Source organism: Hesperophylax consimilis, chromosome 6 (genome assembly GCF_061612785.1).
Source record: "Hesperophylax consimilis isolate HC1 chromosome 6, BYU_Hcon_1.0, whole genome shotgun sequence".
Classification (NCBI taxonomy): Eukaryota; Metazoa; Arthropoda; class Insecta; order Trichoptera; family Limnephilidae; genus Hesperophylax; species Hesperophylax consimilis.
The window spans coordinates 11307357-11332484 of NC_142841.1; the positions used below are offsets into that span (position 1 = coordinate 11307357).

Sequence of the window (25128 nt, forward strand, 5' to 3'; positions counted from 1 at the left end):
TAAAGGTCTTTCATACCTTAATTTTATATCCTTTACTTGTGTGGAGAATGAGATAATGTGCAATTCCGCTAGGCTGGAAGTCCCTTGGCACTCTGAGGGAAAGGGCGAAGCAACCGGACTTAGTTGTACTCTCACGTACCATGAAGGCACCTATTGGCTGGTTCCCCAATACTTCCAAAGCAATCTGTAATAAGTTTTAACCAAAATATAATGAAAAATACTAGTAGGTATGATTATTGCAAAACATAGACATCACGGAAGGAAAGAATCACAAACTTATAACATAGGTACACACAGGAATCAATTTGACTAAATAGAAATGAATTATATTGTAAGTACCTAATTTATGAAAGAATTACTACATATTCGGTCTTACTAAAAAAGAATGGTTAAGATTTTATTAAATTGATAAACGACCGTGTATGTGAAAACCTTGCTACATAATTGAAAAGTAAAATAGAAACTGACACAAAATAGTTCATGGAAAGATACATAAGAAATATAAAATTACTTATCCAGACAAAAGGGGTTGTTTATCTGTTGTATAAACTTGAAATAATAACAATTTCGGAATTTTTCCAGGGTATTTTAAATGTTCTGTATATTTATTCAATTTATAGATGTCGTACAAATTAATTCCACTGTGAAAACTAAATTAAATTAGTTTTTTGTATTTGAAATATAGTTTAATTTTTAATTTTTTTCAATTGTTATGAATTATGAAGTTTAATTTCTAGAACTGCATTTTAATTTTTGGTATAACTTTTATACAGGGTGTATCGGCACTAACCCGACAAACTTTAACCAGCTATTCCTTAGCACATTTGGAGTAAAAAATGTTATGGGCACTTTGCTGTCCGGTAGCATTTTTTTTTCAATTAAAAACAAAAAAAATTAAAATTTCCACACTACATCACTGTCATTGGCATTGCGTTTCGTGTTAAACAGCTGTTATAAGCAAGTGTGTCAAAAAGCGTCTTCGCTCTTTCGCACACACTAAATAATAATAGTTAAAAATGAGACGAATGGTGCCGTGCTATTTCGTTGTGACTGTAAACGTGCGCCAATATAGGTACACACGTGCATTATTCAACGGAATTCGAATAAAATATTTGCCAGATGGGTTTTCAAACTTTATCAAAGGATAAAACAGTGGTGACATGTGGTGAAAATATGAATAATAAATTTTTTATTAAAAAAAACGTTACCGGACAGCAAAGTGCACATAAGATTTTTTACTCCAAATATGCTAAGGAATAGCTGGTTAAAGTTTGTCGGGTACGTGCCGATACACCCTGTATATTCAATGGTATTAACTGCGAAACAGCTCTCATGCGTAGTAATAATTACACAACAGAACTTGTTAAGTAAAAAATTGTTTTTTGTTAATTTTATAATAATTCTATTTAATATATAAAAGATAAACCAAAAAAATTCAAATTTACTTTAATACTTAAAACGTCCAATATTTAAATTTCAAATGCTTACCACAACATTTTGACCAAAATGTCGCAAAATTTTAGAAAAATCAAAATTTAACCGTTTTTATCTCGTTAATACAAAAAAAAATTGAACTTGCTTTTAATTTCCAGTAAATAACATTAAAAATAACATGTTTAATGCATGACTTACACATTTTAAAACGTTTATTTCTTCGATACATGATTACCAACACGTGCAATAGACATGCATGTCATAAAAAAACATCACTTTAAAAAAGTTCTTGTAAAATATAGACCTGTAATAATATTTTACAAATGCTAATATTATTTAATAAAGTGACGAAAAATAAGACAAATATGTTGTAAATATGTAAAATTACACTAATGTAATAGTAAATTGAACATTTTATGAACAAAACAAGTTTTATGAAGATATTTATTAAGTTTTATAAGATATAAAAATAGATGTTAACCGCAACTTTTGCGCTTACAGAATTTCATAATGCGCATGCGTAAACTAAATGCAAAAACCATTGTTTCCAAATTTAAAAAACAGAATTAAAGATATTTTTTTCTTAGTACCAACTTGAATCTAAACGTTTACAGTCTTTATACAATTTGTATAAAAAAACTTCATTTAACGGATGTGAAGTGGATTTTCTTTAGTAAGGTGGTTAGTGTTTTCACTTAGTCATGTTTCGGGATTTTTGCAAAGGTCTTAATGATATTTTTAAGGTTCCCATCAAAACATTTTGAAAATTCTTCCATAAAAACAAAAGTACGATATTTAAACGGTTTATTACCTCTCTTGGGATTCCAGCTTGGAACCAGGGGGCTAGCCTCAGTTCCGCCTCTTCCCGGCTGCTCAGGGAGTCACTTCGAGCGGGCAGCAGTGGGGGAGAACCGCTCCCGCCACATGATGAACTGCTGGAGCTGGGAATTCTTAATATCCTAGAAAGAATTTTTACAGAGTTCAACAACTGGAGTTAATAATTATATAACGTTAATATTTCGGATTCTCCTATATTAATTAGACTTCTGGTCTCCTTGATTCTGCTTGCTTGATGGCTCCTTGCGACACACAAAGCTTTAGGTAATTATTATGACATAACTCTGTGTGCATCCGTGCAACGGCATTTTTGTAATTTGAAGAAACTGAGAGTCACTCTTGCTTAGATGAATCTCAGACTTACGTCAATATTATTTTATTGTTCGAAGCTCGGTGAAATATGATTTTTAAAGACGCCAAGAAGAAAATAATTACCCTCATGGCCTATTTCATCTTTGGAGATGCTATGTGGAGGGTCTTTTCAGGGAAAGGAAGAAGTACTGGCAGAGCCGGCCCTGAGCCAAATGGCTCCTGCCGCGAGTAAAAACGAGTACACGCCTAGGTGGGTGATGACCGTGATCAATAATATTCTGATGACATGTGTTTTTGTGTGGCCCCGTTTTTTGTAAAAGATAAGGTTAAGGGGAGTGTGTTGGGACTGCTATTATCAGCGCCTTGATAATTCGGCGCCCGGAGCAGACTGCTCCAATTGAGCCCGCATAGTATAAGTATATATATATGATGATCCCAGATGCAATCTAATAAATTACCGCAATATGTATGAGTTAAAAAAAATAAGGCTGAAAATAATGCCAAACGTACGTCGGTCGCGTACGGTAATAATGAATAGTTATAGTGCCACGGGATTCGCTAAGTGCTGCATACGAGGACATTCGGTCCAGTCAGTCAACCGACCGTACGCATGGCACTATTTCCAGTCTTATATTCATACATACCTATTTCTTTTGTTATTATTGATCTTCAGCAGGTCATTATCAAAGTGGTGCGAGGCCGCAGTCTTATCGATACAAGGCGACGCGTTATTTAAATTAACGTTATCTATGTGGAGTCGTTTCACTTGGATGGACGTCTTCTGTATGGTATCCTCCATCATTAAAGAGTTGTTCCTAGTTACATCCTTCATCATGGCAGACTTAATGTCTGAATCTGAGATGGCTTCATTCACGTAACCTCCGTTAAGGGTCACTGGTTTGTGCAGAGGACTGAAAGAAGGCGAAAACAATGGTTAGATTAAAGTTACAAATTCAGAATTCAATTATTGACATTTATCAAGACACCTATAGCAAATTCTGGAATGTGATCAAGGATGTGATTCTAGTTAGTATGAAAGAGGTTTTAAGAGTGGCCAATACGTACAGTATTCGGCAACCTTAAGTTGGGTTTTGTGAAAATGAAATACTTATAGTTTTTAAGGAAGCTGCGAATATTGTTAATTATTATAAAGTAAAGTGAGTCCGAATGACTGGCATGTGATCAAGGATGTGATTCTTGTTAGTATGAAAGAGGTTTTAAAAGTGGTAAATACGTGCAGTATTCGGCAACCTTAAGTTGGGTTATGTGAAAATGGAATACTTATAGTTTTTAAGGAAGCTGCGAATATTATTAATTATTATAAAGTAAAGTGAGTCCGAACGATTAGGATTCTTAGCTATGAATGGAGATTCCTTTTTTCGGATAAGGAATTGTCCTTTCTTAGAAATGTTAATGACTTTTAAGTTAACCGTGATTCTAGTTCTCTCAGTCGACGCGTAAAGAAATAAATTTTAAGATTAAGATTACATCCTTGTCTTTAAGTAGAACCGGAATCGTCCCTAGTTAACGAAAAACTCGTTCATTTTAAGGTGAGGTACAATTCCTTGTCCTTAAATAGAAATGAGTACCTACACCTAGTCGGAGTGTCCGACACCAGATGGGTGCTAGCCTCAGCATGCGCAGCCTGCAGCATGATCTTGCTTTGCAATATTGTCTTTAACTTTGCCGGTGAATATAACAATCATCACTAATGCTCACCTAGTCGGAGTGTCCGGTACCAGAGGGGTGCTATCCTCTGTATGTGCAGCCTGCAGCATCAGCGCTCCCGACAATCCTAGTGCGAGTCTCTTCATCAACGGTGGCTTGTCCGCTAGCCGCTTGTAGGAGTTCAGCTCCGTGGGACTGTTGGACTCCTCCGAGCTGCTGGGGGAAGTGGACTCTTGAATATCCCCCTTTAAGTTGGTGGTTTTTAGACTGGAATAGAAAAATAGATGGTTTCAATAAAGGAGTAAGGTTACAATTCAAAATCAATTCAATTCAAATCAAATTTTATAATTACATTATAAAATTTGATTTGCATTCAATTTTTATACAAATTAAATGTAGTGCTGCGAATTGAACACAAACATAATGATTATCGATAAGAATTATTCCACTTTTCAAAATAGTAATAAACTGTAACAAAAACACTTTTAATAATTATTTTTTAATAATAATTCTGTACAAAAAATCTGACGAAACAGCTGCCCGCTGAAATCACTTCTTATAAACAAGTATTAGTTCCTATTTACACTTTTTTGATTAAACAATTGGACATTAGCTCTCATCTATGTCTATTTATATAAAAAAAGAGTGGCTGGCGGGCGGCCGGACCTTGGGTGGATGGCGTGGATTTGAATTTTATACAAATCTAAAGTTTTATTCCGAGATTAATGAAATGTTGCTCACTTGACCTTCAAAACAATGGGAAGGTCAATGCCCACATCTGATTTCGAAAAAAACTCTGCATAAATCCCGGGCGACGCCGAGGACTTCAGTTAGTAGCCGAATAAAAATGAGATTGCGAGACAAATAATTTCTAAGCGCCGGTATTTTCTGCTGCAGAAAAAATACTGATTTTTAGCTTTGTAATATGTAATTACATTATTTTAATATCTACGAGTATAAATTTAAAGTTTAAAGAATAATGCATAAATAACGTTTGCTAAGAAGTGCGTTTACCTGTGATTGCCGGGAAAATTGTGAGGATAGTGGTGCCTCAGGCCGGGGATGGTATTGGGGGCCCTGATACCCATGCTGGACAGTTCTGTGTTACGGTTGTTCGCTACTTCCTTCTAAAATTATAAAATATACATATTTTTATAATTATAAGTAAAACAGATAAGTTTATTCGTAAAAACTAAAATTTACAAAATTAAACAGCACCTGGTTATATTAATTCTTAGGCAGAAAAAAGGTTTTATAAATAATAATAATGATTCGATTATTTATACAGGGTGTCCGGAAACTCGTAGTACAAGCGGGAAACTGGTGAATCTACATCACATTTATAGTCGATTTTGTAGTATATTTTTTTTTTATTTGAGCTTTCGTTATCGAGTAAATCGAGTTTGAAGTTGATTTTTTTTTTTTATTATTTTTTTTTTAATCAAATTCTTATAAATTATTACTGAAGATCAAAGTACCCAACTAATTAAAACTATTTGAAAGTAAAACAAATGAAGAAACTCGGATTTGAAGCATTATTTTGAAATCACCCTTCATTTAACCCGGTGTAATCATAAAATATTTCTGCTCTGCAGGGTTAAAACATCTGTTATTCAACCCTAAACACCAGAAAAAACTTTAACCCTAAAATAGCCGAAAAATATTTTTTTTGGTTTTTTTTTTTTTTTTGAAAATGCTCAAATCAAAAAACTTTATGTTTTTTTGGGTTCCCCATGTGGTGTAGATTCTCCAGTTTCCCGCTTGTACTACGAGTTTCCGGACACCGTGTATAGCGCCGTTTTCGTGAGAAAATCACCTCAAGGGCGCAGAAGATCTGCTAGTAGTAGTGAGTGGTGACTTTTATGTAATAGAGGACTACTATTGAACACTCGTATCCTCATTTTTATAAGAATACCAAATGAAACAATTGTTTTAGTTTTCAAGGTGCGAAAAAAATCAATTTTGTGAAATATTTTCGTCCATTTTGCTTATTGGATACATTCCTATGTGATTCATTATAGATCTTAATATGATTCTATAAACTGTTTTGTTTTTGTGGTCTTAGAACAATCGTGTAATGAATTTATAGAGAGTAAGTATTTGCCAGAGTGCCAAAATGTTCAGAACATAAAAATATATCATGTATGTAACAAATAATTATAAATCTAAAATATTTCCTCGAAAAGATTTAATGCCGCTGACATAATATGGGTATTTCAGGTGAATAATTATTAACCTTTAATTGTTACCCTTTGTTCTACGCACAAAAACCTTGTCTCGTAAACATCGGTTTATTAATATTGTTTTATTATATTTATTTTTATTATTATTATTTAAAATGACTGATTTTTGCATTTTTATATATAAATTCTTTGACAGATCTAATACAGCTAAATTTTGAATGAGAGAGCTAGGTATAATGCCATTAACCGAAATAACAAATGGTAATATTTTTATAGTCTGAGAATGCCAAATTATTTTAATCTCATTTCCTACATCTGTATTTTTTTCAGAAACAGATTTTTGAATATTACAGGAATTTTGAATAGCGACATCAATGATATAAGTTACTTTTTTAAATTTTGTCATGTGAAACTATATCCGGTCTATTGTGACTAATCGTATTGTTTGTTATTAGTATATTTTAGTATAGTTTTATCATAATATATTTTATAAAATTCATTTTCTAAAAGTGAATTGTTATTATGATTTATTTGAGTTTTTTGTATTTATTTTATAATTTATATTTAATTATCAATATAGTTGTTTTTTGTAAGTGAAATGCAAAACGCGTGATAAATACCTACCGAATGAATGCATTGCAAACACTTCCAAACCAAATAATGACAAATTTGTAACCATTTTCGAACAAAAATCGGTATTGGGTATTAAATGAGTTCCTCCCAGTCATTCCGCAGATACGTTGTGTAGGTACAACGCGAAAACATAACAAGCCTTTCAGCGATTGCAGAAATATCTCAAGAGTTTAATGGGCGCCCCGAATTACTGGTAAAACCGTATGACAGGCACTAAAACCTAAACCCCTTCCTCGGACAAGGAAAAAGCAGAATCACTCGCATTGAACAAGAAGAGATTGGGGCGCCCAGCCATACAGGGGCGGATACAACAATGATATAATTCTAAACATACGCCATTATAATTTATCTATTTTAAAGAAAAAAATTTGAAAAGAGAAGACCTTTACTAATAAATTATTATCCACATGCATTGAGAGGATAAACCCCTTCTGAATAATTTAATAAATACATTGTTGTGCTAAAACTTTATGCCTGGGGCAGTTTTTTATCGTCTGTGTCTGTATCGGCCCTTCATACTATTAATAATAATAATATTTGGATGATTTATACAGTCCCGTTTTTGTGCAAAATCACATCAAGGGCGCTGTACAAATATATAATACATTTATATAATGATCTATGTTATAACTAACTATATATGGAGATAATATACAGAACAATACTTACCTGATAGGTCACTTGAGATTAACACTTAATTAACATGAACTAATTGTTTGTTAGCGAAATTTATATACAAGATTTAGGACATAATTGGAAAAATGGATATAACTGGACTTTCTCTCAGGAATGGTTTATTTAATTTAAGGGTATGACAGCTTAAAAAGGTAAGTTTTTAGTTTAGACCTGAATTATGTTAGACTTGTTATGGATCTTAGTTCCTGAGGGAATTTATTCCAAGCCTTCGGCCCTGATACTCCAAAACCGCGATCACGAAACTTAGTATTTAGCTTGCGCTTAGGTTCCATCAGTCTGCTACAGCTGATAATGCTGCTCATCTAAGAGTTGACTGCCTCAGACCAGTGTTTTCCGGGACGCACAGTTCAGAGATGTAGGGTGGGGCCATTTCATTGATGGATTTAAACACCATCCAGCACAATTAGTGAAGGTTACGAAGGTGTTCTGCAATGTGCGAATATTTTGAAACCTCGGTTGTGAGCCGTGCTGCTTGCTGCATTAAACACTGATTGAAGTTTGTCAATTTGATATATATATTTTTTTTTGTATTTCTTTGGCATTCGCTATGTAAATATTTCTAGACATTTTTTGTTTCTACTGAGTTTTATTATTCACAATGTACATTTGTTACGTATAAATGTTATTAATTAGCGAACGGTTTCGACACGTCCGTGTCATTGAACTGAAGTTTTAAAATAGCTAGTTAATAGAAAACAAAAAAAAAAAGATATTATCTATTGATAATATTCTAAAAAGATTATTTATTGAACGTTTCATATTTCAATTCATTTTATAACGGAGATCTAGCTATAGCAAGGACCTTAAAAAAATACTTTTTCTGTCGATCTTAATCTTAAATGATGTGTATTTGTTATAACACCTTAAATTTTGTAATGAAAGTCTCATACATTTCAATCGTTGAAGCTTACGAAGCTCATTGGAATATTATTTAATCAATGGAGAAGATGAAAAATCAATTTTTATCGATGTCCTATTTAATTTTTGTATTGCCAATAGTATTAGATTATCATCAATTAATTCCCATAATTCTTATTTAAATGTGAGATCAATTGGAGGTTTTGTGTAATGTTCACATAATATGACTGGTCACGTGGTGACATTGGTATCAATGTTTTGACCATCCACTTTTCTCTAATAATATGGAAAGTATCTCTGGTTTTTATAATCGGGTTAAGCGGGCCCCAGTCCGGCATTGTCTGGAATAATACCGGCCGTGGAAATAAACCGAGCCGTATAAAACCTACATCGGGCCGTTCCTATCTGCCGGGGCTTACCATTACTGGGAACATAAAAATATCGGCCATAGAAATGTCTCACTAACACCCCGCGCCGATAAAAGCACAAAGTAGGCTCCAATCAGCCGGAAAACACCCCTATTTAGAAGGAGAATATGTAAAAAGAGCAAATCTTTACTATGAATTCATTATGCATAAGCACAAAGAGGATAAAACCTTTTTGAAAATTGTAATTATTATATTTTCGTGCTTCGGAAACATAAGAAATAAGCATTGTACATTCGGCCTATTTTTTGGGGTAAGTGTCTGCTTACAATATTACTGGTCTTGAAATCAACATAATACTCGTAGAAGTGTTACTCTATTATGTAAAACCATATTATAATTTTTTATCCAGGAGCAAATATAGATCATTATGTGAATATGTTCCTTTTATATGAGCATCCCCAATTAGGGTATGTTGTTAGACAAGGGGAAGGAGCTGAGGAAAAATAAAGTTATTGTTCTGGCTATTCATCTCTGATCATTGAACGTGGCTTTTATTGAAAATTTAAAAAACGATTATTGCTGATTTATTAAAATTATTCGTAATCCAGTTTAAAAAGAGACTGCAGGCCGTTTCCTGAAAAACTTTTAGTACAGTCCTAATATATCGGAACACGTGCACGTACACGTGAACACATGCACCTGCGTTTATATTGATAAAATATACTGACGAAATGTGTAAATATTATGGTTTTTATGAACACGTTTTCCGACATCGCGTTAATACATTCGTCGCTAAAAGTTTAACACGAAACCTATCAATTCATGCGTTAGTGGCCTACAGTCCCGTTTATAACCGGATTTCGAATAATTTGGAGAAGTTCTTGATAAATTAGCAATATTTTTTATCTATGAGTATCTTCCAACACGGAATGTTCCGCAAATATAATATATAGTGATACATGATATTTTTTATTGAATTAATTGCAAAAATTTTACATCCGATAATTGGTACATTTTTAAAGTCCACAATAATAGTTTATTATTTTCAGTGTTTTTCAAATTTAATGTAGTTAAAATTTTTTACTTAAACATGAAATAAATTGATGAAACCTTTTTTCTGCTCTCCTGTAAACCCGATTTACCATTACTAGGGAATTTTAGTGGTTGAGAGGTTCTATGCATCAGAATCCCACACAGGCATCACACGTATATTAATTTCTCTGCTAGCTAACAACGATGAAGGACTAGCATTGTCTTACAATGAAAACTTAAAAGTCTTTCTTTAAAAGAAATTTCAAAACAAAAATGACATCCCATCCTTACTAGTTACAGAGTTCATCAATAGTGTTATAATTGGACACGTTTTCTCTTATAAGAAATATGTTTCCATAGTCCCTAAAACCTGGATCTATGATAGTTAGTTCAGTTGGGCTCAAATTGCTACCCCAAGCATTGTTTGTACCTCGTTTGTACCAATTTGCGAATTCGCATTATCGCATTACCCATTGTCGTGGCAGATGATGCTCAACGCCCAGTACGCATGTCAGAGAACGACAACACGACGATTTGTTGTGAATTTTTCAATACCCTTTTAAAAATTATGTCGGTCTTTTGTCTGTTTACGTCCAAGAATGTTCCGTGTAGTATCAAATTTTTTATTGACAATAAAGTGTCCTTATATACATTTTTCAAGACTGAAAAGAGAGCAATGTGAATAAGTTATTATAGGTAAGTGATCATTTTGGACTCTTCAAACGTTGTAGACATCACTTTATTTGAGTTTAATTTCAACTTATTTCAGAAATTATTTTACTTTTTAAAAGCTATAATTATTATTTTTCCAATTCCGGTCATTATTAATAATCTCTAAATAGTATAAAATCAAGTCGCTATCCGTCCCTGTCTCGTGCACTTAGTTATTCTAAAAAACGCAACGGAATTTAACAGGGTTTTCAATATCATTTAGAAATTTTCTTCTGGAAGGTTTATATATAAATTGTAAAACGTGCATATTACATTTATTGAAAATAGAGAAAAGTCGGTGCTTTGTAATCATGTGTTATTAAATTAATTTATTATGAGATACATCAAAATAATTTATGACAGAATTGTATATCTTAAAAAGGCCTATATAAAAGTCCATTAAAGTATATGTCTATCTCCTAAGGATAACCCCCAGCAAGGCCGGGTACACGTCAGCTATTAATATTCGTTTAAAACAAAGTTAGGTACTATCCTCGTCTGCTGTGTGCTTAGTTCTAAACTATGTAACGTAGTTTGATCTGGTTTTCACTATCATTTAGAGAATTTCTTCCGGAAGTTTTATATATATTGTACCGGACAGCAGATGGATATACCTAAATAATTATTAAATAATCAAGAAAATGAATATTTGTCTGATGTAACGCATTGTGCGATGAAGAATCCTTTGTTGTTTACTCGCACGACAAACCGTGGGAAAGTGTGGTTGTTTGATATGACCATGTATTTTGTATTTCTTGTCATCAATTCAGGCATTTTGTATGTTTTCTATTTATTTGGTGTGTCATTTGTATTGTAACTAACTATAATTTTCATTTAACAGATAATTGACTTACAATCATTTTTTTTTGTAATTCTGGAGCCATCCTTACACTCATCAAGTAATTTGATTATCATTTTTTTATTGATAAACTAACGTTTATAAGACAAGGTTTTATTCATGGTTTATCAATAAAAAAAAAATAATATTTGACAAGTCAAAAATATTTCACCAATAAATGAAGATATCATATGTCTCGACGCCATCTAAACTAACAAAGCCTCTCCTACAAAAATAAAGTTGGTTGTTTTCAGGTGGAAAAAAATATAATAAGCAGTAATGGTTGATTGAGGTACTAGTACATATTGAAGCATTTGGCGGGTTGGAAATAAGCCAACATAGCTCAGTGGATACAGAGCACCTGACCGGACAACAGAAGGTACGGTTTCAATTCCCGTTGGCGGCATTTATTTTTACTCAGGAGATATTTTCAATTTGTATTAGTATTTCGGATGACTAATTATTGCTTATAATTGATTATCATTTAGGTTTTTTATGGGTTGGTATAGTTTGGCATTTGAAATTATTATTATCATATTACAGATTATTATTTTATAATATTGTACTTTATGTATTGTATTACCTTTTGTACTTATTGTACTGTACTTTTAAGTTATTTTACATTAAAAAAAAAACACTCTATATTTATGTCAATGGCCCATGTTGCGACGTTTGTATTTTAAATAAATTACATATAGGTTTGAACTTTAAAAAAAAAAATTTATGTTCTTCCTGATTATTATTCTGTTGCAGATACAGGCGGCCTTGAGTAGATTTGTCATAAAAACGGCGCTATATAAGTTATTAATTTATAATAATTGCTGTTAAAAGCACATCTGTGTTCTGCATTTTAGTTTTAATTTATGTAAGTTTTTGCGTTAAACTTTAGGTAATATTAACAGAAAGCTATATTTTTATACATTTTGGAGCTGACTTATCAAAATGCCCTTCATGGGTATGATTATCGTAATTAAGTACCAAAAAAGCTGAACTTACACCGATTAATCATGACTTCAAAGATACATGCGCCTAATAAATGTTGAGTTTCCGTTGACATACAGAAGGCTTTAGTAGGGCGCGTCAGTTCCGTCACACATTTGAGTAAATCAAACCTTATCGGCATTTTACATCAAAGTCGCGCATGCGTGAAAATGTGGAATATAAGTGGACCAGATGGGGCGAATTGTGGGCGAAATGTGAGACAGGCGTGCCCCTACCATTAGCATACGATTCAGGTTGTTTAGGGGCTCGTTAACATAGGGGATGGTCGTAGACACAGCCTTATCAATACGGCCTCCTCGCAAGGACTTTATAGGCAGTTTCCTCCTAATCAGGTCCTTTCAGGTAAGAGTCGACACGGAACCAGCAATGTTATACAGCGTGATTTGTAAGCAACCGTGGAAAAGACAAATTATAATAGTATTTCTTAAAATATAAGAGTCATTATATATTCGATCAGTATTCCAATTTTTGTCAGTAATCTGGAATCCGAAATATAAAGTTAACATTGAAAGGTTGGAAGGAATTAAACAATGGTTCTAGCAACTTAAAGACTCATTAGCGTTCTATAAAAAATATCAACACTAGCCCTTTAAATATCAGGAACCCAAATTCGTATGATGTTTGGGGACAAATTTGGTCTCCTAATAATTAAAGGGCTAGAAGATGAAAATAAATTTAAAATCATCAACAACGCTGTGTAAAATGGACAACCTTCTAGAAAACATCAATTTTCATTGTCCAGTACTAAAAATTCCGAAGATACCAACTATTCCAAATTACGCCCCCAAAAATTAATTTTTCAAAAGGACATGCATAAATTGCAATAAAATCTTTTCAGACGCTGATATTTTCCATTGCTTCTCGGGTCAATTGACTAAATGAGAATTAGAAAAAATGATAAATCAACATAGTGACAATTCAACACACTTTTAAAAAGTGATATAAAGTCATTAGAAACGATGAAATTTTTTTTTAACCCAACTTAACCTAATCTAACCTACATAACCCAGTTAATAAAGTTTTTGTTTCATCACTTTCCATGACTTTATATAACTTTTTAAAGGTGTGATGAATTATCATTGTGATGATTTATCACAATAACCGTTATTTTAATTTTACCTTATCCATCTGGTTATTTTAAAATGTACTTTTATTTTAATTCCACTACTTTTTATTTAATATTTTTTGTACGTATAAAATATTCTTTTTTAATTATGTGTCTTATATGGAAACTACACTGGTTTAAGCAAGCCAGTAAAAAATATATATGTTCTCATAAACATGTAATGTATTGAACAATTTGTTTCCCAAATAAAATAAAAATTGCAATGAACTATGTATGTTTTTTTTGAAAATATTTATTGAGAGGGATCACATTGAAGGTTGGCCGCTCAATCGAAGCTGTAAAAAATAAGCTCGTAATAAACAAACTTTTCTTTAAATAAAATACATCCGATTTAAAATTTTAACTTTAAAAAATATTGGGTTTACTGAAGATTCAACTTTCCTACACAGGAACTGGACTCGAAACTTTACCAACCTTGTCAAATGCCAATCTGGTAGGAACGACATACGTTTCGTATAATAATTGCTGTAACGTCATCCGATTTCAAATAAATGCGTATATGTCGCGTGTGTATACGTGATTGCCACAAACAGAATGTATTGTCATCGACAACGAGTCTATCTGCCGACTTTTAGCTTGATCTGAAGTGGGTTAATTTTCGCTTCCAAAATTAGCGTGAGTTCATTTATTACCGAAAACAAAGGTGAAATTTACATAGGCGTATTTAAAAAGTAAGGGAATCTGAAGGATGAATCTGGATAGCAAACACCTCTGTCATAGTTCAGCTAAAGTGGTGTGCTGTGTTTGGTGATTTAGCAGGGGTGCCCAGGTTCATCGGGTGAGGTGTGTTCAGGATGCGCCTGCCCATTAACTACGTTACGTGCCAGAATGGAAGAGGCTGATTTGGGGAGACCCTTTGACCTCTCCAACTGGTCTCTCGACCCATTGCCTTGCACCACAGTGAAAGGGATATGTTCATATGTCCGTCACTCATTCCTACCCAACCCTTTTACGTTTTACCTCCCCAGAACTTCCTTTCCTTAATAAAACACTTATCTAACATCGTCCCAAAAGATAACATAGTTCCCATGAGAAATTATTTCCTCAAGGTCTCATGTGTGGGGTTAATGTAAGAAAATACATATTAGATACAATTGTTTATTGACCGGTCAGTGGTTGAGTGGGCATAGCGCTTGGGTCTCACCCGAGCGTCGCGTGTTCGATTCCTCGGCTGGCTAAGTCCTCCATCACAACACAAGCAACATTTTCGGCTTTCTGTGGTGGTAGTAGGAGATTTTCAAACATTGTTGGGTTATTCGTAACCCGGGAATGTTTGTCTTTCTTTAAAAAAAAAATAAATAAATAAATAAAAATTATTATTGCAAAATAATAAACAATCTGGTGCAGACATACTGCATATTTCCTCGTGTAATTTGCCAGCACATAAAATTACACACTTTAGCTGACGTTTCTTTCTTAACGATTTTTCTGAAATGACTTTAATTCGTACTCTCCAATATCTCTTATAGTTATATACGAGTAAATCATTATTTTTGGCCGCGCTAAGTTCCTGTGCGTATGAAGTTTTTCGTTTCATTAGCCAAACACCTTGTAGGATTGTGATACCGCCGGACTATTTGTACGCAGTTTGAAAGGAAAACCTTGAATAGTCGGAAAACTCAAATTTCGTCCCTATTAAGCCGGATTAAAGGCTATATTATCTTCGTTAAGTGTAGTTCCGTTATCGCTTCGAAAGGCTATTTTCTTTTCGGATGGTGATTGGAAAGAGATCGTTGGGGAACTTTAATTAAAACGGATTAAATCAATATCTTCTGTTAAGGAAGTTACGTTTCGGAAATGATAACCGTGAAGCACGTAAAAGGTTTGATGGTAACGATAACCGATGTTCTCTTAATGTATCACGCACTTGACTACCTTTAGAGCATGTACCGATCGCTTGGATATGGAATACATTTTATCAGTATTATACACTACGTACCTACAAGGCAATTCCCAAATTCAAAATGTTGCCTGTACTAAACATGCTACTCGAAAATACTAAACTACTAGTGATTCTGTGAACAGTAGACCTCGCTAAATGCTGATTATTCCAATTTCACAACTAGTTACGCACATGCGAACTTTGGCAGAGTAAAAAGGTACTATCCACTACGGCTACCATCTTGATAGGATTGAAACATATAGTATAAGAAACATGAGTAAATAGCAAAGCAAATTGAGATCCTTTTTAAGTAAGAAGTAATTGAAAAGAAAAAGATATATCTTAAGTAACTGATTTAAGGTAGATGAGGTACACAGTAAATACATAATGCGTAAGGTGTATAATAAGTAAATGATATTTCAAGTTGATATGTTAACAATAAACAGTTCTTATAAAGCGTGTATAACATAAACTAATACAAAATAAAAGTTAAAAACATAATAAATTTATATAAAAAAGCTAACAGTGATATCCTGTACTCAATACAATGATTAAAAAATATTATTTTTTTTAATATAATATGCGATTTACTTAACATAAAAATGAGATATAGCGCTCTGAGGTGATTTCGCACAAAAATGGCGATGTAAAAATCATCCAAGTATTATAATTATTATTAAATAGATGCATAACGGTAGGTATATAAAAAGTAAAATGCATTTCTAGTTAGAAGATGACTATATATCAAAAGACAAAAACCTAATTTCCTATGAAAATTGGGTATTTCTAAAGTTAATAAATGCATAACGTAAATCAAATTTGGAACTCACGAAAAGAGGAAAAAAAAGAAACGATATGCAAATAAATTTATGATATTTCAGGTTGTTAGGGTTTATATTTTTTCTATAATCATAAATTTAGTAAACAAAATCCATAGGACTGTAGGTGTGGGTGTATTTTCGCCGGCTTAGTTAATTTGCAGACAGATGAAATGTAAAGCGTTCGGGTTACAACAGGACTTCGCTAAGCTCATTCAACTAGTCTACTGTGAATCAGACATTAAGTCAAAAATTGTAACATTGCGTGCAAAAGCAGAATTACTGAAATATTTCAATATGAACAACGAGGTTTAGTCAGAATACCTTTTGTAAGCTCGAAAAGGTACCTATCTATTACAATGTTGGCTACCCGCCTATCAACTATGAAGTTAATAAACTGCTGTTCGAGTGTGTACAGTTAACAATGTTGCAATTTAACAAATAATAATAATTTTGGTATGGTAGACATGAAATTATTGTGTTTACAAAAATTGTTATTTTAGGAAATTGATGCCTGCATAGGTCTAGAAAGTTCCCAAATCATAGATTGTGATTTCTCACACGTTTCATCTCATTTCTTTGACATGAGCTCAGTCCCTTTAATAAATTTCACCACGGTTGTCATTTAGTATTTGACAATTCAAACCGGTCGCAATCACCGTCGAAAGTACATGACGTACATGAGTACATGTGAAAGTAAATGAAAGTACATTGGTCGACATTCTAATTAATCTTGAGTCTCGTCAAAGGTACATACTTCCACAGGCCAAACGTCAAAAGTCAAAATTGTTAGAATGGAATGACTTTGTCGAGAATCGAGGCACTGGTTCCGAGTTTTACTTTTCCCAACAATGCGAGATATTGCCACCATAGATGAATTTATGCTTCGTCTTCATCCCCTTTACTTAAAATTATACAAATTACACAATTATACACAGCTATTGGTGATTGCAACTCTTCACATTCACATCTCCAGGTAATTCCTGATTTGTTAGTATCCTGGTAATAATTGTTGACACTAGCTCCTTCAGCAAGTAATTTCATGTTATTATTCGATAATATGTAACAGTTATCTTGCTCTCTTGCGGAAAGTGTTGATCAAACTGTTAAGTGCCCTAAAACCAATATTAGTTTTCCCCAACACAAACAAATGCATTACATTACGTTTAAGTGATATTCAAAAGCGCACCTCTAACCGATTTTCTTTGTTATTTCGGCTGAACAAAATGGGCAGATCCGATCTTAATTCTGTGTTTGACCTTCTTATATCATTTTCCTTTATAAGGAAACAGCTTACACGGGAAATATATTATTGGGGTTTTTTTACCTTACGATGTATTTCCGATATTGCCTAAAGCGAGTGTCCCGATTGCTTTTCCCTTCCCCGTAGCAACTCCCTCCGTTTGCTTTCGGAAAGATCTTATTCAAAAGTTCATTTGTGAAAAATAATGTATTTTACAGTTGTTTTGCCAGGCTTTTCTACAAAAATATCAAGATAATCATTAAAAATTTTAGAACAAGCGATTGGAAGAAGAAGACAGCAACTGAAAGAAATGGCGGTTAATCAAATACCTGATTCGGTCTTGTCAAAAGTCAGAATAACAGATAAGTATGTATGAGATGACATAAACGAAGAAAGAAATGTATGCCAATGTAGAGTTTGTGTTGTATTTCATTATCCCTCTCTCTCTACCCATATGGATAAATTGCGCAATAGTTAAATAACAATTAAAAATACACATTCATTTGTTTATCCTCCATCTCCACCAAACCCTAAAAAATAATATGGCTTACATATTATGCCTAAATAATCCCTCAGGCCTCTGGCACGTTCTATCAGAAGGTCAGAGTATTTCTGTTTTGCAATAAAATCCAAACAAAAAGAGTATTTCTGAACGTATCCGAGAGTTTTGGAAAGGTGATGAAATACGCTATCAAATTTTTTTATAAGAAATTAGTATATAATAATTTTTTTTTAATGCAAACGTAAAACGTTTTATAAATGGCTCACTTTATGCTTTTCTTAAATGAAATTACCGAAAGTGGAAAATTAAAAATATACTGACTTTATACAATTGTTTTTAAAACGTTTATTCACATCACTTTTTCGATATTTCATGTAAAAATGATTAGTAAAAGTTTCATAATTTTTTTTCAAATCGTGTTTGGAAATATTGTTTTCATAGAGGTGAACATTTCAATTATTTTTATGTTAACTTTTTTTGGTGGATACAACGTTTCCTATGAGACCTGTATAAGCTGTTCCCAAAAAAGCACAAATTAGCCTGAGAGACTACCAGACTACTTCAATAAAAATCGTCGGCCGTAAATACCCCACTGAAATATGTGTACTTTTATTGATGTCAAAGATGATTCCACTACCTACCGATATCGAGATATAATGCCTCCCAGTGAGGCAAAATGAAACGGGAGAAAATGGAAAGAAAGCGAGAAAAAGATTCTTTTGTAGTACCTGGCTGTACAGATCTCGTAACTAAACACAGTATAAGTTTTTAGGGAGCCCAATCACAGAATCGAACCCGCAACCCCAATATTCACAAATTCTAGACCACTATTTCAAGGTAACAAATACATTATACATGGATCACATGCGTAAATGATATGATATTAGAGAATTTGTTTTAATTTTTTTAAAAGAAAGACAAAAAAAAGTGGGTGTGTCAAGCCTACGCAAGACAGAAGTGAAACTTCTTTTGTTAAACCGTATGAACCACAATCAATTACGTATTTCACTCGTATTACACTCACGACGCAGTATACTAACCAAGCAGCTGATGCTTGGCGTGGCGCAGTTCGCTGGTGTCTGAGAGAGAGGAAAGAAGAGAAGAGAGAGAACGTTCGTGAGCGGCTCCCCCACCTCAACAAGCGCATATGGTGAGAGAGGGACAGTGAACGGTGAGCGGTGGTGGGGGTACCCGCATTTTCGTGTCGATCCTGACTCGGTTTTACTCCGTCCATCGAAAATCCATTACGCGCCTAAAGAAGTTTCACTTCAATAAATTTAGCAATAAATAATTTTTAGTTTAATTCGTGCGGCTTCATCACGTTAAGAAAATAATTATTTTTGCATCGATTTGGTGGGATTTCAAATAATTTAAAGAATAAAAATTTTAGTAGTAAAACAATTGATTAACTTACCCAAGGGTGGGGGTGTGAAGGGGGCGCGGTGGGGGCTGGCTGGTGAAGTTGGGTGGCGAAAGCCATCCGAAACGCATTGCCTACCAGAGCATTCAACTCCTCCGCCTGAAAATAAACAACATACTGATAGTTAATAAAGAGTTACTTATTTTATTTGATAGTTTGTTGTCGTTCCTTGGTTTCTAGTTTTACTGCCAGCCTTGACACGACTACAAATATACTTTTTCTTATAAAATTATATTGAACAAATATGATTCAAACAATAAAAACTTTGATATTTTAAAGCTCCATACCTCATTATGGAACTAACTTTGCTGACTGAAAAATGTTAATTTATTAAAACCAGAGTTCATAGCTTAAATTGTTTGCCGATATTTCAGAGGAACAGATTTTACTACTCTTCTTACAAATTCTGTTTTCGTATGGAATTTATTTTTAAACTGGGCAAAATAACATGGCCTTATCTCTTCCATAGCTCATGAAATAAATGACATGGCTTCACCTCTTCCATAGCTCATGAAATAAATAACATGGCGTCATCTCTTCCATAGCTCATGAAATAAATAATATCGCATCATCTCTTCCATAGCTCATAAAATAAATAGCATGGCCTCATCTCTTTCATAGCTCATAAAATAAATAACATAGCATCATCTCTTTCATAATAAAATAAATAATATTGCATCATCTCTTCCATAGTTTATAAATTAAATAACATGGCGTCATCTTTTCCATAGCTCATGAAATAAATAACATGGCATCATCTCTTCCATAGTTTATAAATTAAACAACATGACGTCATCTCTTCCATACCTCATGAAATAAATAACACGGCGTCATCTCTTTCAGAGCTCATGAAATAAATAACATGGCGACATCTCTTCCATAGCTCGTGAAATAAATGACCTTGTGAGCTTTAAAACGTTGCATTGATCTAAAAATGCAAGACTGTAATGGTTGTGAAAATATCATAACACCAAAGCTCTCAATTGGAAACCTAGACATGTGTTTTCAGTTTCATCGTCAGATACAAATTATATTTATCTATTGAAAAAAAATAGTTCAATGTTGTATTATTACGATATAAAATTCAAGGAATTCTATTAAAGTGTTCACAAGTTTGGTACTCAATGATCATAATGTTATAATGGCAAGGATTATAATATATAATACGAATATAATTAATTAGGTTTCCTTTGAATTTAAGCATTACTGTCATAGGGAGGTAATTTGACATTTGACAGCAAACATCCAGCTTTCCCGAGGCTATTATTAAGCCTCAGCTCAAAGCTCCTCTCCGGTAGCTTGTCAATCAAATATAACGATTGCCTGTATTTGCCACGATGATATTATTTTCAGAAATAGATTCAAAGCAATGTGATACAACATTAAAAATAATTAAATTATCGAAGAAAGCAAACACTTTGTGACTTGACATTAAATAAATGTTTTTTTTATTTTTATTTTGTTTTAAGCCACTATATTGAGTTATATATGTAGGTCGACCGGTTTGGGTTGCGCTCAACCTTCTTCAGGACAATGGAAATATAAACTGGTTTTAGTTATTTAAATCTATATAACTCAATAAAATAGATTAAAGCAAAATTTAAAAAAAAAAAATTATACTAATTATTCATAACTGAATCAGATTTAGTAAGTCATAATTATGTAGGGGAAATAAAAGATATTTTTTCTGAAATAAATGCATATTTAAAATATTGCTGATGATTCGATATTTTTTCTGAAATAAATATATATTTAAAATATTGCTGATGTCAACAAAAAATGGCAATAAAAAATTGCGTGAATTTTTGGAAAAGTGGTTTACCGATTCGCTATACAAATATCTCGTCTATCAGTCACTGCGGTGCTTGTTACTCAATTATATCCAATTCAATATATGTTTGGATAACATTATATTATTGATTTACAATGTCACAAATATTTTAAGCATTTATTTATATTCTGGTAGGTTTATATAATTAAATGGCGGTCTACCAATATATCTACACACTCAATTTAAAGAGAGTTGTAAATTACTTCAATGATTTCTTGTCATTTATTTATATATGCCTAAAATAAGTAAGGCTACTTTCGAAAATGTGTACAATCAATGCAAGGAACTTAGTATACACAACTGTTTTATGTTTGTATCATTATTAGATGGATTCCAAAAATAATGTTCTTACGGCTGTCGTTGTTCTTTGATTACAAAATAAATGGCATCAGTAAGAATAATTGCTTTATAGTTGATAATCGATGACAACATGTATTTATCTTAATTTAATTTATGCGACAAATATCACTTCACAGATAATTTGTGTGGTGTAAAATATCACAGCATCATCTGTATGTAATTATGGACCGGGAACAAACGCCAATTTAGAACTTCTCGGACTGCTGAGATACAGTTTAATTGATGGCCGTTAATAATTACAGACCTACCTGTTGTAAATCATTTGATACCATTTTGATAACTTCATATATCCTGCATAAATCATCATTTCAACAATCACCTACGAGTCATGAGTCATGAGTAAAGAGAGATCTTTCTAAATAAAACATGAGGCCTTATTCTGAGTAACATTTAAAAGGTAGGGCATAATAATTAATTCTTAATGCAACGTATCATTAAACAAGAAACCAAGTTCATTATTTAGTGTTTTAGCGGTTGCCAAACACAATTGAGGGGACTTCAATTAACATACAAATAGATATGAAAAAATAACACGCATATATTTGAATTAATTTGGAACAATAAAGTACTTTCAAAATAAACCACTGTTTTAAGCGTCATAGAAATTTATTCCAAGTGATTAATAATATTATTGGTAGTGCTACGTACTAGGTACAGTCAGGAAATAATTAAAATAAGAAACGGTATTTAGTTCTCCTCTGTACGACTATACACTACAGATTCATTAGGCTCCTAAGTTTAAATCTAAAGTTGTCATTTAAACAATTGTATTTTCGGATAAAATTGGTGTTGAATTGGTGCGAGCGTATAGTGGTTACTGGATATTGTAATGTACTTCAAATTTATCAGTGAAGTAGTGTGAAATTGAATAAAAATTGCATTTAAAAGTAGCCTCAAAATATTTGAAAATTGAATACCTACCTACAACAATTAACATTATCTTCGCTATTGTTCTCAGGGTGGCTAATTGAATTTCTCAATCGTAAAATAATGTCAAATTGCATAAAAAAAACCTTTTGTGTTTTTTTTCGATTGTAGCAATAGAACAAAGAAGAAACAAGTCATGATCATTTTTTGCTTAAATTTAAAAAAAAAAACGTTTCATCAATAATGATATGAAATTTTAATTTCGATCAAATAAAATGGCGAAAGGAAAAGGCAATAAACGATATCTGTCAGTTTTAGAGATAGAGGGGCACGAGGGGCAAGAGCATGCCAAATGGCCTATATTGAAAAGGTACTAAGTCATTCTTTCAAATTCCTTAGAAAAATTAAAGAAAAAATATGAAATTTGTATATCTTGCATTTTCCCTTATCCTTTCAATTTATTTTTATTTGAAATTATTTTCTTAGCGTAGGCACATCTTTTCTGCCTTTACAATCTGCACGCTGCACGCCACTGGTACATATACATGTGAGTTCATATTGGGTTATTTACGCTATGTAAATACTACCGTGGGAGTAATTTATTTTAAGTAAGAAGGATTCCCTTGAATCGGCCTGAATAGAACATGAAAGCAAATGTTTACCAAATATTTACGTAATAAAGCATTCGAAGAAAGGGTACTTGGGGGTAAAATACTAATTATATATAGTGTTATTATTATCATTTAGGGATGAAACTAAACATCAGAATGTTGAGTTCCAGTAATAAACTCTTGAACAAATCAATGTAATGGCAACAGATGTAATAACATTCGTTTATTTGTGACATCCAAATAATAGCATCGGGGTGTCAAAGTGTAGGATTTTTCGGTCATAAAACTCACACTTTATTTCATTTAATTACAAGAATGTTTTTAATAAAGTGATTTTTTATGTGAATACCCCACAATAGGCCCAACTACCCGGAGGCAGTGGACTGTGGCGTCCCCAACAAGCATTGGGGTATGTTGCGAAGCTGAAGAAAGTGAGATAAAACGCAGGTAAGGAGGGTTAGAAAGTAACTTACTATTCATATCAGCTCACTAAAGACGGCTAAAGCCATTTTCAAGTAACGTTTCAATTATGAATTGAAACCGTTCTGCAGCTTAGTTATAATCTATGCGTTCATAGATGGCATTAATTTAAGTATTTTAGAAAAAAAAAATTGCAAATAAAGCTTTAAAATATTAAGATGAATCATTTGTTTTCGCATGTACATACAGAATAAGAATAAGTATTTTTTTCCGCATAAAAACTCATTTCTTTCGCTAAAGGCATGCAAATACAATATTGTATCGGATTTAAAACTTTCACAGACAGTTTAAAAATGGTCTTGAAAACCGAAACAGCTGTAACAAGAACAAAATCCAAAAATTACTCGCAGAACTTAATATTATTAAATTTCATTTACATTTAAAAAATGCAGCTCTATGAATTAAACACAAAAACAATAAATAAATTGTATTGGTTATTGAATTTAAATTTATAGAACAACTTTCAAAAAAATATTATTAAATTAGCACCATCATATACCTTAAGGGTATACTTATAATTATTCATAATCTGCTCTTTCATAGATGGCACTATTTAAAATAAATTAGGAAAAAACATATTTTGCAGGTTATGCTTGAATCGTATTTGTATACCTTTTAGAAAGAATTGAGTTTGTATACCGACAAATATATTCATATTGCAAACAAATAACAACAAATTGTTTTTTCCTAAAATAATTAAATTAGCAACATCAATGGAAGAGCTCATCTTGATTTCTTTTAAGTATACTCTCAAGCATCCCAAAAAATGGTGTCCGGAAAATAAAACTAAGTTTTATTACGTGTTGAAATAGTTTCATGTACCTATTAAAAACGGTATAAAATTTGACATTAAAATGAGCAAATGAACTGAGTTAATTTTGTGTACCGCGTGGGCAGGTTATAGGTAACGGATTTATGTTAGGGTTCATACAGAAGCCGTGTTGGTTGGTTAATGGACTAATGGTTCATTTAAACTAAAAGCTCCGAGTGAAAAGACCGAACCATTAAGCCCTTTAAACACATCCCATGTTTATAAATAACCCAACTTAAAGAAAGAGTCGCATTAACCGGAATGGTGTAAATACTGGCTCAGGCTAAATTGTACAAACTTGTCAACTTGATTGATGGAGATTAGGGTATTTTAAAATAACAATCATTAGTGTTAAAATTCATTGACTTTTAGGAGACGGTGTGTTATGTTATGTGAAGAGATTCAAAATGATTGGGTGTGTTGTACTTTAGTTATTTATCTCTTTTCCAAGGTTTTCAATTACAAATATTAATTATTGCATACCGGAAAGGAACACTATTATTAAACTAAAAGATTACTAATTTCTGTAGTGGAATAGCTAAGTACAGGTCGTTTCGGAGAATTTGAACAATTCTTCAAATTTCAGAGTTAATTTTCAAGGTTAA

The 25128-nt window shown here is 32.6% G+C and overlaps 1 protein-coding gene across 4 annotated transcripts in view; it reads right to left on the reverse strand.

The window, feature by feature from the left end:
• Window positions 1-25128, reverse strand: part of LOC149422943 (EGFR adapter protein-like) — a 311323-nt gene that overhangs the window by 2366 nt on the left and 283829 nt on the right. For all 4 annotated transcript variants that reach the window (XM_089632386.1, XM_089632385.1, XM_089632387.1 and 1 more), the window contains 6 exons: window positions 19558-19662; window positions 5266-5378; window positions 4303-4518; window positions 3228-3494; window positions 2246-2393; window positions 17-184 (listed from right to left, as the gene is read on the reverse strand). In XM_089632386.1, the coding sequence (XP_089488512.1) occupies window positions 17-184; window positions 2246-2393; window positions 3228-3494; window positions 4303-4518; window positions 5266-5378; window positions 19558-19662 (1017 nt within the window). The remainder of the gene's footprint in view (window positions 1-16; window positions 185-2245; window positions 2394-3227; window positions 3495-4302; window positions 4519-5265; window positions 5379-19557; window positions 19663-25128) is intronic.